The 15,653-nt window shown below is 39.4% G+C and overlaps 1 protein-coding gene across 1 annotated transcript; it reads right to left on the bottom strand.

The window, feature by feature from the left end:
- Window positions 1-3,677: 3,677 nt before the first annotated feature.
- LOC311004998 (gastrin-releasing peptide receptor-like) lies at window positions 3,678-15,416 on the bottom strand (the record flags this gene model as incomplete). Its single annotated transcript, XM_083997265.1, has 4 exons — window positions 3,678-3,959; window positions 5,076-5,189; window positions 6,465-6,816; window positions 15,109-15,416. 4 exons carry the CDS (start codon window positions 15,414-15,416, stop codon window positions 3,678-3,680), a joined length of 1,056 nt encoding a protein of 351 aa, XP_083853391.1.
- Between the last annotated feature and the right edge of the window lie 237 nt (window positions 15,417-15,653).

Genomic DNA, 15,653 nt, shown 5'->3' with positions numbered 1-15,653 from the left:
ATGTAATTATACTTAAAGTAAGACTCATCACATAAAAAGTAGCTTGTTTTTGACACTTTTCTACCTTTTTCAAGCCTATTTTCACTTGAAATAAGTAGAAAAATCTGACAGTGGAGCAAGTTTTTCTTTCTTATTCCAAGCACAAAAAACTTGCTTTCACTGGCAGATTTTTCTACTAATTTCAAGTGAAAATGTGCTTGAAACAAGTGAAAATGATCTAAAAACAAGTACATTTTTAGTTAATGAGTCTTATTTTAAGAGGAAAGAGATTAGTTTTGACTAGAAATAAGATATTTGGTAACACTTTACAATAAGGGTCCCTTAATTAACGTTAGTTAGTACATTATTAAGCATTCATATATAAACTAATGTGTTAAAGCAGAAGTGAGTGATATATTTGTGTTAATATAAGTCTTAAATAGTTATATCTTCCGACAGCAATCACTTACATAGAGTGTTTGGACCGAAACACGGGTCTCTCAGTCCCTCTGCTCTGCTCTGAGTCGAGGAGAAAACATTTATCGTATCCTACAGTTTTTATCCAATGAGGAGAGAGAACGGCATGCAGGGCTGTGTGTGCAGCCAAGGAACGCCGTGAATGTGGTGACGTAGCGACGAGGACTGTTATGGTGCGTTCAAGGAAACTTGTGTTTTTCCGACCTGTGAAGTGGTACCAGTTCGATCTGGTACGAGTTCACCGGTCGGAAGTTACGAGTGGCCGTTATAGTGACTTTCACCGGTAAAACAGGTCGGAGAAACACGAGTGGGTTGCCTGGAACGCTACAAAGTCGTAAATTGTGACTTGAATCTGTAATTTACGATTTCAAAAGCCTGCCTGGAACGCAGCATTAGCGAAAACGACCGGATCGCTTACTTCTGCTTTAATTAATGCTGAGTAATGCATACATAATGATAACTAATTACCTTATTCAACTTTAAAATGTATTAACTAACTTTGAGTAGTAAACATTAATTAACTGCTTACTAATAGGCTACATTAATTAATGTGTAAGTAATACATAATAATGATTGTTAATATATCTGTAAACACTTAATTAATGCTTAATAATGTACTAACTAACGTTAATTAAGGGACCCTTATTGTAAAGTGTTACCAGATATTTTTACAAGAAATAAGACAAATATTCTTGGAAAGATTTTGAGTTTTTGCAGTGTAGACATAGGAACATGTAGTAAAAACCAGCATTACATTACACACATTATTTCTAACTCAAACATTCACATCCACTGTTTATTTTTCACACAATTAGCTCGACAACAGATCACAGTACGGCTCTGTAAGTTTCACAGTTAACACTGCAACAGCAACATGATGTAGGCAAAATATCACACACAGTAAAATATCCAGCAATACAGTATATAAACAATATGAACAAACAGCACATATGAACACCATATAAAACATAGAATCCGGTTTCATCTGGTTCTGTACAGTTTCAGGGATGTTTCTCTCTGTCCAAACACTGACACTGGTTTCTATTAGCAGTGATTAATGTTCAGAGAAGGAAAATGTAATTGTCGTCAGTGAACTCTGCACCCAGAACGAAATCTAAACTTCTAAAGTGACACTTCATCCCATAATGTCTCATAGTTACCTCAGCCTGAGCTTCATAACTGGTTTATAATTGATAACATCCTGCTGTACAAATAAAACCACAATTACAATTACTCCTTCTGCCAATGCCTCTTCCCCTCTGTCTTGACTCCATTTCCACTTTCATTCACTTGCTGTTTTGCTCTTTTCATACCTTTCTCTCTCTTTTCTTTGGTTGATGTTTCATGCCCAGTTTAAAGCTGCATCATGTGGACACCCTGCAGTCTTATCAACCTTGAACGCAGCACACAGGCAGAGAGGGAGATCCCCAATGACTGTGACAGCGCTGTTTAGGAAATTACCGAGCATTTTCCAAATTGAATAGTCTGAGCCTGATCTGTTTTTAAAGATAAATGATCTATCTTAGATTTGAAGCTGAGATACAAAGACAGGATGGAGACCTCAGGGATGGATTTAACTTTTTCAAAAATGAAGAATAATGGCAGGACAGTCTTTTGAACAGAGACCAGGAAAAGCTCTGAATATGACATTGAACTCGCTGGATCTGCCTCTGTACAAACCTTTTTCCTGGGTTTAGTGTCAGATAAATCAACATCACTTAATAAAACAAATAAAAAACACTGAGATTTTAACCACATCACAGAAACTTCAGCTCCCAGGAAACAAACACCTTTATAATAAATCTCAATAAATTCACAAACACTTACTAAACAAATGTTTAGTTGTAATCTCTGATTTCACTGTGAGATCATTCAACACTGACACTGAACAGGTTTTAGCTCTGATGTTTACATAGTTCACTATTTTTCTTTTTTACAAATATAAATCTTTTCCATACATGCTATATATTCTTTTTTTTACAGATTGTTTCACAAGCATTGTTATGAGTCTGGCATGTAAATGTATTCACAAGTATTGTGCTGCCATCAGAGGTTTGATATTTACCAATTATCCTCTCGAGTCAAAATCTCTGTTTGTAAAATACTTTGGTTTATGGTCAAATATCTGCAGACACAACATTCCCATCAGCCTCAGCTGCTCTTTGTGTGTAGTGTTAATCAGTAAATGTTAAAGGGATAGTAGCAAATTGGCCCATTGCCATAATCCCTATAGTCATCATAGCAGTAGGTTTGTTACCTTTAATTGTCGGTGCAAGCTATTTTTAGAACGGTGGAGCAGAGCCGTGAGCTGCTCAGAGCTACGCTACGGAGGCTCATTATGGGATTTCTTGGTTTCCGTCATCAAACTCATCAAATACACAATCCAACAACTCCACAACGCTCTGGTGGACAAGTTGTGACCTGCACATTCACCACGCTATGAGATAATAACACAACGTTACCACACAGAGTTGTTTTAGAGGGAAATTCATGCAAAACTGCTGATGCACGTTGCCTTCAGGGACAGTTTTTCATCAAGCAGTCTCTGTATTTCCCTCTAAAACAACTCTGTCTGGTAACGTTGTGTTATTATCTCATAGCGTGGTGAATGTGCAGGTCACAACTTGTCCACCAGAGCGTTGTGAAGTTGTTGGATTGTGTATTTGATGAGTTTGATGAGGGAAACCAAGAAATCCCATGAGCCTCCGTAGCGTAGCTCTGAGCAGCTCACGGCTCTGCTCCGCCGTTCTAAAAACAGCTTGCACCGACAATTAAAGGTAACGAACCTACTGCTATGACTATAGGGTTTATGGGCCAATTTGCCAAAATGTTGAACTATCCCTTTAACTTGCTGACACAGGGTCAAAACAAACCTGCTCAGGATCAGCATGCAGCTCGTATTAGCAACTTCAGCTTTTACCGCAAAGCTCTGTGTTTCAGTGGTCATAGTATCAAAATGTTATGTATGAATTTTTTTTTTTTTTTTACTTTGCATGATTATATTTCCAGATGTGACTTGAAACTGAAGCGAAAACAACTGCATAGATTTTCACATAATCACATAATGCTCACGATAAAGAGTCAAATATTACTTATAAGACATTTTAACATAACAACATAACAGAAATAAGACTCAGTGTTTACTGCACAGTTGTTTTTTTCTCACAGCAGTGCATTACCATCATCAACACACACAGAGACTCACACACACACACACAGACTCACACACAGTCCTCCTGACAGATCTGTTTGCCGTTGATGACGGTCAGACTGGCCATGGAGTAGTGCGTGCTGCGGACAGAGGTGACGTGTGTGTTGTAGTGCGTGGGGCTGTGCGAGGAGCGGCGCAGCAGCAGGCGACAGCAGCAACACAGCTGCTGGTTGAACTGCTTCTTGAAGCTCTTGCTCAGCAGGTACAGGGCGAACGGGTTCAGGCAGGAGTTGGTGAAGGCCAAGATACGAGCGACCACGCTGCACACGAAGTGAACCAGCGACGTGTCCACCTGCAGAGAGACAAAAAACATCTGACTGTTATGTTCCTCCAGATGTTTTATTTCCAGCTGAAACATGTCTCAGTGAGTTATTATTTTATAGGACACTTTGAATCTGCAAAATCTGACATTTAAAGGGACAACGAGGAGTTTCTATTTGGTTATAAAAAAGTCTCATATTAATGTGGATGAATCTCCGTTACCACTTGTTAATGGTCCATTTTCTATAAATCTATGGTTTTGTCTCTATGGTTATTTTGTTATTATTAGTGGTGGTGGAAATGCTGGGCGAGCCGACCAGCGTTTCTTTACTTTCGGTTTTGTGGCGAGTCATGAGAATAACTCTGCCAAATCGCCGTTTATGGTGGGAACTACGACGGTATGTGAACCTCTTTGAACCTCTGACTTTAATTCTTGATGAATGAAAACATGAGTCTGTCTTGCGCCGGTCAAAGAATTTCACGGTGCGGAGGCTCATAAATGTAGTGTGAAAACGCTTCGCTTTTCCAAAACTCCTCGTTGTCCCTTTAACACTCATTTGATGTGCAATAATCTCCACCCAGCTGCTAATGTTCTTAATACATTTTTATTTTTTACACCTCTATTATTATTTTATTATTATTCAGCTCTTTTTTACTTGCACCAATTATATAGATGATATTTATATTTATATTTTTGTATTGTTTACAGATCTATTTAAATTGTCTATTTCTGTGTCCTTTCGGAAGCCAAGCAACGACATTTCGTTGCCAAAAATCACTGTTGTGTTTCTTTGTGCAATGACAATAAAGAAAGTCTAAATCTAAGTCTAAGTCATTTACATAATAACCGATTTGATTGGTATTGGTACGTGGTCATAAACAGCAATTAAAGAACCAATGAAATGCAATAAATGAAGTCTACACATTTAAAAACAAATAGAGCACATTTAAAAACAACCAAGTTGACCAAAGTGTGTTACACAGACATGAAAATAAATAAAAGTCAGCTAGGTAAAATAACACAAGCTAATAAAAGAGTAAATAACAGTAAGTAGAATAAAAATGCAAATAGTTGTGTGTGAAATAAGGAAAAACAGACCATAAATCTGCATTAGACTCACAGATGAACAGTATTTATCTCATCTACCTGGGAGTAGTGGTAGGAGCGGTATAAGTAGATGATGTGACTGGGAAGCCAACACACTGCAAAGAGACCAACAAACACCAGCACGGTCTTCGCCAAGCGCTTCCTGGACTCAACCTGTGGGTTATTACAAAAAGAATTACTGTAAAGTGACATTAAAGATGTCATTTTATATTTCTGCAGCATTAACTGTGAAAAATATGAGTAGTGATCAAGGCTGTAGCGACGGCTGAGGTCACTGGGGTCATCATGTCATTGGTGATGTGTCTGGAAACTTTGGGGGCTATATGCAAAATTAATGAAGTCTTCATTTCTAAATAGAAACTTGGCTAATAAATCTGTATTTCCAAGTGTCAGAAAAGATTTAAACTAGCTCCTGGTTGCCTTTAAAGGGATACGCCAACATTTTTTTTCGTGTCTTGCCTCACTCCCGAGTCCATGACCAGCAGATAGACACCATCCTTTCGACTGTGCGTGCAGTAACAAGGGAGATAGAGCCGTATCGCCCGTAATTAGCTTAGCTCAAACGCTGGAAGTGTATAGGTAGTGTTAGCCTGCCTCCTACCCGAGTCAGAAGCTGATTTCATTTTAGCTCTAAACTCTGTAAATATATCACTTTATCGACATTTCAAACATGTTTAGCGAGAAAGTAGCCGTTTAGATCAGCATGTGTGTCGTTAATTTGTCTAAATACCAGCTGTTTACAATTTTGTTCGGACAAATTTGGCGCTACTCAAGCTAGCCGTTGTGACCAACGCACTTCCGGTTACTTTCACAAAATAAAACACCCGTTGCCCTTTACATACAGAAAGATGATAGAATTTGTGTTTTTACTTTGAAACAGGAAGCTAACCTACCCTCGATGTAGCTAGCTTGAACCAAAATAAACCGTCTTTGCTTGAACCCTCCGTTTTGACCGATCTGGTCCCGTTACCGGCATTTGACCGCTCAAGATGCCTTACCGGAGAGTTTTGTCAGCTCTGAGACGAAGATCGGCCCGCCGGTTTCCGTTTAGAGTTGCTGAAGAGTTTCTCTGATGACTTTAGGTGGAGGCAGGCTAACACTACCCATACACTTCCAGTGTTTGAGCTAAGCTAATTAGTGACTTTAGGTGGAGGCAGGCTAACACTACCTATACACTTCCAGTGTTTGAGCTAAGCTAATTAGCGGTGCGCCAGCTCTGCTCGTATCTCCCTTGTTACTGCACGCACAGTCGAAAGGATGGTGTCTATCTGCTGGTCATGGACTCGGGAGTGAGGCAAGACACGGAAAAAAAATGTTGGCGTATCCGTTTATTTAACCAAATAAATTACAGATAACTGACTAATTAATGAATGAAATAACCTCAGTATTTATTCATAAAGACTGTGAGAGCGTCACAGTAGCTCTGACCTGTCGTCTTGCGTGCACGTTGCCCTCGACAGGCAGGTCGGAGGCGCTCCTCATCAGGCTCCGGGCGATGAAGGTGTAGTACACGGAGATGACCAGCAGGGGGATGACGTAGAAGATGAGGAAGGAGGCCATGGAGTGGATCTTGGGGTGCAGCTCCCCGGCGTGGGGGTACGGCGCACAGGTGACGAAGCTCTCGTTGGTGGAGGTGACGTTGAAGGTGTGCAGGTCGGAGAAGACGGCCTCGGGGACGGCCAGCACCAGGGAGAAGAGCCAGATGAGCGCCGCCCGCAGGACGATGCTGCTGGTGCTGCTCGAGGTCTGGATGTCCAGCGGCTTCACGATGGCCTTGTACCTGATATGACAGAGGATGTGAGACGGAATTATAGTTTTTCATCACTTCATTTTGTCTAATTAAATGTTAAAGGGATAGTTCAACATTTTGGCAAATTGTCCCGTTGCCATAATCGCTATAGTCATAGCAGTAGGTTCGTTACCTTTAATTGTCGGTGCGAGCAGAGCGGCGAGCTGCTGAGAGCTACGTTACGGAGGCTCATGGAATTTCTTGGTTTCCCTCATCAAATTCATCAAATACACAATCCAACAACTCCACAACGCTCTGGTGGACAAGTTGTGAGCTGCACATTCACCACGCTATGAGATAATAACACAACGTTACCACACAGAGTTGTTTTAGAGGGAAATTCATGCAAAAGTGCTGATGCTCGTTGCCTTCAGGGACAGTTTTTCATCAAGCAGTCTCTGTATTTCCCTCTAAAACAACTCTGTGTGGTAACGTTGTGTTATTATCTCATAGCGTGGTGAATGTGCAGGTCACAACTTGTCCACCAGAGCGTTTTGGAGTTGTTGGATTGTGTATTTGATGAGTTTGATGAGGGAAACCAAGAAATTCCATGAGCCTCCGTAGCGTAGCTCTGAGCAGCTCACGGCTCTGCTCCGCCGTTCTAAAAATAGCTTGCACCGACAATTAAAGGTAACAAACCTACTGCTATGACTATAGGGATTATGGCAATGGGCCAATTCGCCAAAATGTTGAACTATCCCTTTAAATGTTAATAAGTTCCAGTCGTCCTGTGTCATTACCAGTTAGAGCTAAAAGGACAAAGTAGCTAAAGCATTTTTTTCCCACATCTGTTTCCCAATATCTATATCTATGATATTTTCAAATAGAACAAAGTGGCAAGTGGCAGACAGGATAAAAACAGAAAAGACCAAAAAAAGAACCAAGAGAGGAAAAAAACTACAACGAAAGAACAAAACCAACGAAAACAAGCTCTATAAGATAGCATTGTAAAGATGTGTGAATAATATCGGTATAAAATACATTTAAAAAGTAAAAGAAAAAATGCTGAAGAAATGGGTGAAATCTGTTGATCAGTCCCAGATCTGACATGTCACAGCTTCATTTTGTAGTTGGATGAAATGAAGCACTTCTCTTATCCATACCGTATGCGAAGGAGGAGTTTGAGATTTCCATTTGAGTAAAATCAAGTGTCTAGCTAAAGCAAGTTTAACGTTGTCTTATCATTGATCTAAGTATGAAGCGGTAAAAGTGTCAGACCAGGTGAAGTTATGAGGAACTAAAGCAGAGAATAAGAAGCTGGTGGTCAGGTTTAATCCTGTTCAAAAGCAACAAAAAGGTTTTGACAAAAGGCAGTAAATTGCTGTTGTCCTTGTTCCATTCACTTCCATGTTAGTCTATTTAATTTCATCCTGTTAAAGCAGAGTCCTCATCTTTCTTCTCTTGTCTGTAGTTATTAATTAATTATAATTAGTCTGTATAAAGCACATTTGATTGAAGGACAGTTTGTTGGAGCTGCAGGCGAACCTGTTCATCACTGGGCTAGTGTTTTAACTTGAGGAAAACCTTCAGCTTTTAAAGTGTTTTATTTTCCTTTCATCGACTGATTACCTGCTGATTCATGGACATTTATTTGAAGAAGTTGTCCTCCTAAATGGATAACATCTTCAACACAACAATACAACACATACCAATACAGCTTCCCACATAGAAAACCTGTTGCACTTCGCTCCACTTCTCTTCTATGGATATGAACACAGGATTATATATTTAAAGGGACAACGAGGAGTTTTGGAAAAGCAAAGCGTTTTCACATTACATTTATGAGCCTCCGCGCGCATCGTAAAATTCTTTTGACCGGCGCAAGACGGACTCATGTTTTCATTCATCAAGAATTAAAGTCAGAGGTTGGAAGACGATCACATACCGTCGTAGTTCCCACCATAAACGGCGATTCGGCGGCGTTATTCTCATGACTCGTTGCGAAACCGAAAGTAAAAAACGCTGGTCGGCTCGACCAGCATCTCCGCCACCACTAATAATAACAAAATAACGATAGAGACAGAACGATATATTTATCGAAAATGGGCCCATTAACAAGTGTGGGTAGCGGAGATTCATCCACATTAACGTGAGACTTTTTTATAACCGAACAGAAACTCCTCGTTGTCCCTTTAATATTAAATCTAAATGTGCCCTCGACACAAAATATCATAAAATATTAATAAAAAAAACAACATTACCTTTATGGTATCAGGCAGGTTGTTGCGAACTGGGTTATTAGTTACTTTGGTAAATGGAAATAGTTTGACAGATTAGGAGATTGCTGCTCTACAAGTTTGGACATTGCTTGTGGTGTCCCCCAGGGGTCGATGCTGGGCCCCATATGTAACACTTCAGATGTTTTAAAACATGTTTGTTTGCAGATGATACAAGTATCTTCTGTTCAGGTCATGTTTAAGTACTATATTAGAACTGATTCACTCAGAAATTAGCAAATTAAAGTCATGGTTTGATATAAATTGGTTATCATTAAATCTGAGCAGAACAAAAATAATGTTATTTGGGAATTGCAGAAAAACTACACAAATCTTCAATTCAATTCAATTCAATTCAATTCAATTCAATTCAATTCAATTCAATTCAATTTAACACTGAATCTACTCAATAGTAAATGAGGTGCACAAAATATATGTTTGTACATTGCTTGTGGTGTCCCCCAGGGGTCAGTGTTGGGCCCCAAATGTTTCAGATAGCTCTGGAAAAAAATAAAGACACCAATTCAAAATGATCAGTTCCTCTGGTTACTATTCATAGCTATGTGTTTGAGTAAAATGAACGCTTTTGCTTCATTCTATAACCTACTGACAAAATTTCTCCCAAATTGGAAATAAAAATATTGTCATTTAGAGCATTTATTTGCAGAAAATGGCAACAGGTCAAAATAACAAAAAAGTGCCGGTGTTTTCAGACCTTACCGTATAATGCAAAGAAAACAAGTTCATATTCATTTTAAAACAACACTACTTTTTAAACTTAGAAAGAGTTTAGAAATCAACATTGGTGGAATAATCCCAATTTTTAATCGCAGCAGTTTAAAAAAAAAAAAAGTATTTATAATCTTTCTTCCTCATTAAATCTGATTTGGTTCAGTGATCAGCTAAGTAGAGTGATGTGTGCTTGTGTTGGAGTTCAATAGACACTGGAATCGATGGCTGCCATACATGTAGAAGCTGATTTATTAAGAACATTTTGGAGTGGTGGTCTCTTTATTTTTTCTAGAGCTATATATATATATTACAAATGTCCTTTTTCTCTAACACATTTGTGGCGTCATACCTATAGCATCCAAAATAACCATAAAGGTCTCAGTTAGCCTACTATTGAATTAGTGGATTAGTTTTACCCGTGTGTAGCTAAACTCTATAATACACAGGATCAGTGGCGCGCACAGACTTTTTCGCAGGGGCGAAAAGGAAAAAAAAGGGCACATAATAGCGCGTCCTCGCCACTGAAGAGGGCACTTTAGCACATGTTTTGGCTCCCCTGAGGGCACTTTAGCACACGTTTTGGCTCCCAAGAGGCCACTTTAGCACATGTTTTGGCTCCCAGATGTGGCTCCTAGAGGGCACTTTCAGGGCTGCGAAGTTTCAGAAAATGACAAGAGTGAGACCGTAGCGACTGTTTTAATATCGATACCTTAAGACTAAAAAAACGTAGATTTGGCCTGTTTTAATATCGATACCTTAAGACTAAAAAAACGTAGATTTGGCCTGTTTTAATATTGATACCTTAAGACTAAAAAAACGTAGATTTGGCCTGTTTTAACACGTGTTTTGGCTTCCAAGAGGGCACTTTAGCAAGCATTTTTCAACAATTGGGCCACGAGGGCCCCCCCGTGCACGCTACTGCACAGGATGTTTATGTTGTTATGTTGTTGAATGTCACTAACAATGACAGTGCATCTAAAAATAGAGCAACTATAGAGAAACAGCATCTAAAAAGCAAACAGAGCGATTTGAAGGTGTGCATAAAAAAATAATAACAACAATCATGGTGTTGTGAGAGCTGTTCTGTTTACACTGGGATGTTTGTCTCTGGTGTTTTTGGAGAAGGTGACAGAAGGTGGTGATGTGCAAAAAGCAAAACATTTGTAATTTTCTCCCACTTGTGACAAATACACTGATTTTCTTTTTCTTTTTTTTAAGAAGAAGAAGATTGAAGCGTTTATGCAGAGCCGAGAGACACAGCTGGAATTATTGAAGTGAAATGAATGTAAGTGAAAACCCATCAACACTCACTCCTTCAGACGGTGCTTCACTTCTAATGCATCAACTCTGCCCAACCTTTAGAAGAGCGTCCTTCTGCTGCAGCTGCGCAATTAAACTTATTGATTGATAATAGACAGAGAAGCTCATCCAACTGAATAAAGTCCCCCCCCCCTCCATCCCACACACACGCACACACACACACATTCATTAATTCGTAATGTGGAAAAAACTGTCAGCACCTTTAAGTGGGAAATACAGCTGCAGACTGACTGTAGCAGGAACGAGCTCATGTGCAAATGGTTTCTCCTTCTTTCTTCCAACTGTGTCACTCCTGTGGCTGAACCGATCCACCAGAAACTATACGGTACAACATCCCAAAATACAAAGAAATGTCACAGTGTCTGCAGTTGTAGCATGACGCCGGTGGTGTTGTTTTTGATTTAGTTTGGTTTTCATGGCGTGAACTGTGAAGAGTCGGAGAAGCTGTGAAGCTGAAACTAATTGGGTTTTTTTTGTAATTCTGCACAGTGTTAAGTTCAGTTGGAGCTGATTATAAAAACACATCTAAAGCCAGTGTGTGTGTGTGTGTGTGTGTCTGTGTGTGTCCGATAGTTCAAATAACCCATAATTCAAAATAACAACTCCCTGTTGCATTTTGGGAAATTAACTAAATTGCTGGTTCAATTCACTTTTAGATTCTGGAAGAGTTCAACTGCAAAGAATAATAGTTTTATATTTGTGGCCTCTTCTGCATGACAACGGCCACAAAGACTCATGGGTATTGTAGTATTTAAACCTTAATATAACTATATGGACTTATTATATTATTATTAATCCACAGGGGACAAACTGAGATCAGAACCTCACCTGTTCACGTTGACCTGGAAGTGAAAGGTCATCCTGTTACACCTGTACTTCCACTTTCAAAATAAAAGCATGGCCAGTGACGTTTGTCACTCCTTCCCCTCTTGAATCTGAATCTGATCTAGTTTTTGAGTTCTTTCTCTAATTATTTGCTCTCATTGTACACATTTAATTAATGAATTACTTTAGCAATTATAATGAATAAATAATTGTACTTATACATACATGCATCTATCTCATTAACCTTGTGTAACTCTCAAAGAACATTCAAATTATAACTGCAAATGTATGTGAAATTTGAGTACAGGATATTCACAAGTTTGTTGCAGCTGTGCACATTTACAGTTTACACGTATAACCTGCACTTATGCATTATAGTTACGCATTTCTAATATACTATGTGATGCATTGCAAACCTTAAATATATTCAATATTTATGTACAGCGGGTACAGCAGAAAATATAGTGTACCAGAACTTACATGGTTCACACATTATTCACAGGTCTAGTAGAAGAGTTTTATTTGAACTGACCAATTAGCCGATGCTGAAAAAAAGAAAAGAAAATGAAAGAAAGAAAGAAAATGACTGTGTGTGGAAATAGAGACAGACTTTTTTTAGTCCTTTAATATAAATCGTGCACCTTCACTGTGATGAGGATGAAGTCAATTAAAACTCAAAGTTCTGTTTCCTTCTCATTTTCTTTTCATCAGGTTTCTTAGACCAAGAGGATGCCACAGTAAAAAAAAAGTAGGAAAGCTGGAAGTGACAGCGGTTAATGAGGACTCAGTGCAGAGCTGAAACACACACACATGGTGCAGGTGTTTGACATGTGTGTTAAAAAAATGAATTATCATCCACATGGATTAAATGAATCTTAATGTCAAAGGTTTGAAGTCGTTCATTGACAACCAATAAGAGATGATTGATTCTGGCCTGGTGCCACAGCTCTGTCTGTCCCTGCAGCAGCTTTTTACTCTCATGATCGATCCATGATCAAATATTTGCAGGTTATTAAAATTTCAGTGATAAAAAAAAACAAAAAAACATCTGTTGTGTCCGTGGCTCCACGTGGCCTGGAGCTCTAGTAGTCTGTGCTGCGTCAGGACGACTACATCTGGATGTTTTGGAGAATTTTCCTCCTTTTTCTTCAGGTTGTCTTTGTCTTTGGGGAAAGTGCCTTCAAAGCATTCGCACCCTCGTCCTGGTATAAATCACAGAGTCATCTTAAATTGGATTATCTCCCAAGTATGGAAGATGTTAAAGCTATAGGATCAAGGACTATTTGACTGCTGCATGCACATGTTCTCTCACCGAACGCAGCTGGTAATTATACTGTAATGATGTGATTTGCTGTCACTGTTTTAGCTGTTTTTATGTTTGTTTTGTTGATTGATATTGTCCAAATGTGTACTTTTTAATATGGATGTACTGTGCTGCTTTCTTGGCCATGCAGGACCCCCTTGCAAAAGAGATTCTGAATCTCTTTTTAAACAACCAATTGTTCACACTACTCTGAAAAGCATGTGTGTATCTGTCTGTGGGGTGAAGCTGTGGAACAAGTTAATTGATGAGATAAAAAAAAAAAAAAAAGTAAAAATCTGGTGCAATTTAAAAAATAAGTTAAAAATGTTCATTTTGGAAAGATACAGTGTTGAAGGTGGGGAATGATTTACTGTAAATGTAGGTAGAAATGATTTGACAAATGTTAAATGTCTATTTTTTGCTTGGTATTTGCTGAGTATGTACATGTAGGTGTGTGTATATGTGTGTAGATTGCATACATGTATGCTAACTGTTCTCACTGCTGAACTCTGGGAGGAGGTATCGCAGCATGAGGAGCAGAACAACCAGGTTCTGCAACAGTTTCATCCCCCAGGCCATAAGACTGCTGAACCTCCAATACGGCTGAATTCTTAACTTTTGCACATGCCACTTTTAACATGTTTAACATTTTAACTGTGATCCTTTTAACATTTTTAACATTTTAACTGTGATCCTTTTAAATATAAAATAGTATTCTTTTTGCACATATGCACATAGAGCACTTTACTGACCGATCAACCTCACTTGTCTTGTTTTTTTATTTATTTATATATATATATATACACATATATTTCTGTTTGTGCCAAGAGTCAGTGAAACGAAATTTTGTTCTATGCACACTGTGTATTTTGAATGACAATAAAGTACCTATTCTATTCTATTCTATTCTATTCTATTCTATTCTATTGTTTGTTTATGTAAAGGTACTGTATATACATATATTTACATGTATGGTGTAAAGGTTAGGGCATCTATAAGCTTGTAGCTTCAGCCCTGACCCTCAGGGCCGGTGGCCGCTGGCACAGACACTCTATGCGGTTGTTTAGGGCCACAGCCGTTAGGTGGGGGGCCACATGATCAGAAAGGTACCGGGGTTCATTCAAGTCATTTAAACATCCTGAGGTCTGCACGTGCACGCTATGAGCTTTATATGTAATTTAAAGTCAATATTCAGCTTCTTTTATCTCACATTTGAGACATTTGGTGAAAATAGAACGGCAGAATGACAACATTTATGCTCAAAAAGCGATTTTACAAAATTTCATTTTAGACTTGTTTTCTACACTTATATATTACTGTATTCATATCCTATTTCAAGCACCAAAACAGTTCATTCTCATGACTGAAGGAGTGTTTTCACAAGGGATTTGAAATTTTTCATAAAGCAGACCTCAAATTTCCAGCATTTGGGTTAAAGAAATAATTAATTTCTTTATACAGTGTTCTAGGACAAATTGGCCTCAGTGTACTTAGAGTGGAGGTTCTAATATTTAGACATAAAACACTTGAGTATTGTTACACAAGATAAATTTAAGAAAATATGTAAAAGTCGAGAAAATGGCCTCAAACCTCAGAGGGCATAAACACGTCTGTATTCAGTTTTAACCAGTGATTTGGTGTTTGCGCTTAGAGTGCAGGGCCACAAACAAAAATCTTGTTTAGGGGGCCACCAAAATGCTAGGGCCGGCCCTGCTGACCCTTTCCATCAGCCATGCAGCCCTGCTTTTAGAGGGATGTGTAACTGTTTTTTTGTGGTTCTATTTATGTTTTTTGCTGATCGAAATAAACTCAAACTCAAATCTCAATGGGATTATTCCTGGTTAAATTAAATAAAATAAACAGAAGAAGTCTGGTCTAGTGTCCTACCTGTCCGCAGAGAGCGCGGTGAGTGTGAACACGGACACTCCGACCGAGGTGAGCTGGATGAAGGGGATGACCTTACATCCCGCGCGGCCGAACAGCCACTCCTCGGACAGGTACCGGCTGGCGTCCACCGGAGCGCAGGTCAGCAGCAGCAGCACGTCCCCCAGCGCCAGGCTGGACATGAACAGGTTGGGCACGTTGCGGCTGGACTTGGCGGAACAAAACGTCTTGATGAGCGTGATGTTTCCCACCAGCCCCAGCACGCTGATCAGCCCGTAGACCGAGGCGATGGCCACGCCGCTCAGCCACATCGTCCGCTGCGCCTGAGCCGCCGAGGTTTGGAGAGGAGCTGTGACGCTGCGCGACGACGCGTTGGGCTGCAGATGCTCCATCACATCCACCGACGGACACACGGACAGACGGACTCACTGACTGACGGACTGACTGATTCACTGACTGACTGGCGGATTAACGGACTATCTGAGAGACAGGAGTTCAGTTTTTCAAAATAAAAGTTCTAAAATAACTGGGACAACGATGTGGGAGAC

Source organism: Trachurus trachurus (genome assembly GCF_905171665.1).
Source record: "Trachurus trachurus genome assembly, chromosome: 3".
Lineage (NCBI taxonomy): Eukaryota > Metazoa > Chordata > Actinopteri > Carangiformes > Carangidae > Trachurus > Trachurus trachurus.
Note: the sequence above shows the minus strand (reverse complement) of the source record. Positions and strands in the feature narration are given on the sequence as shown.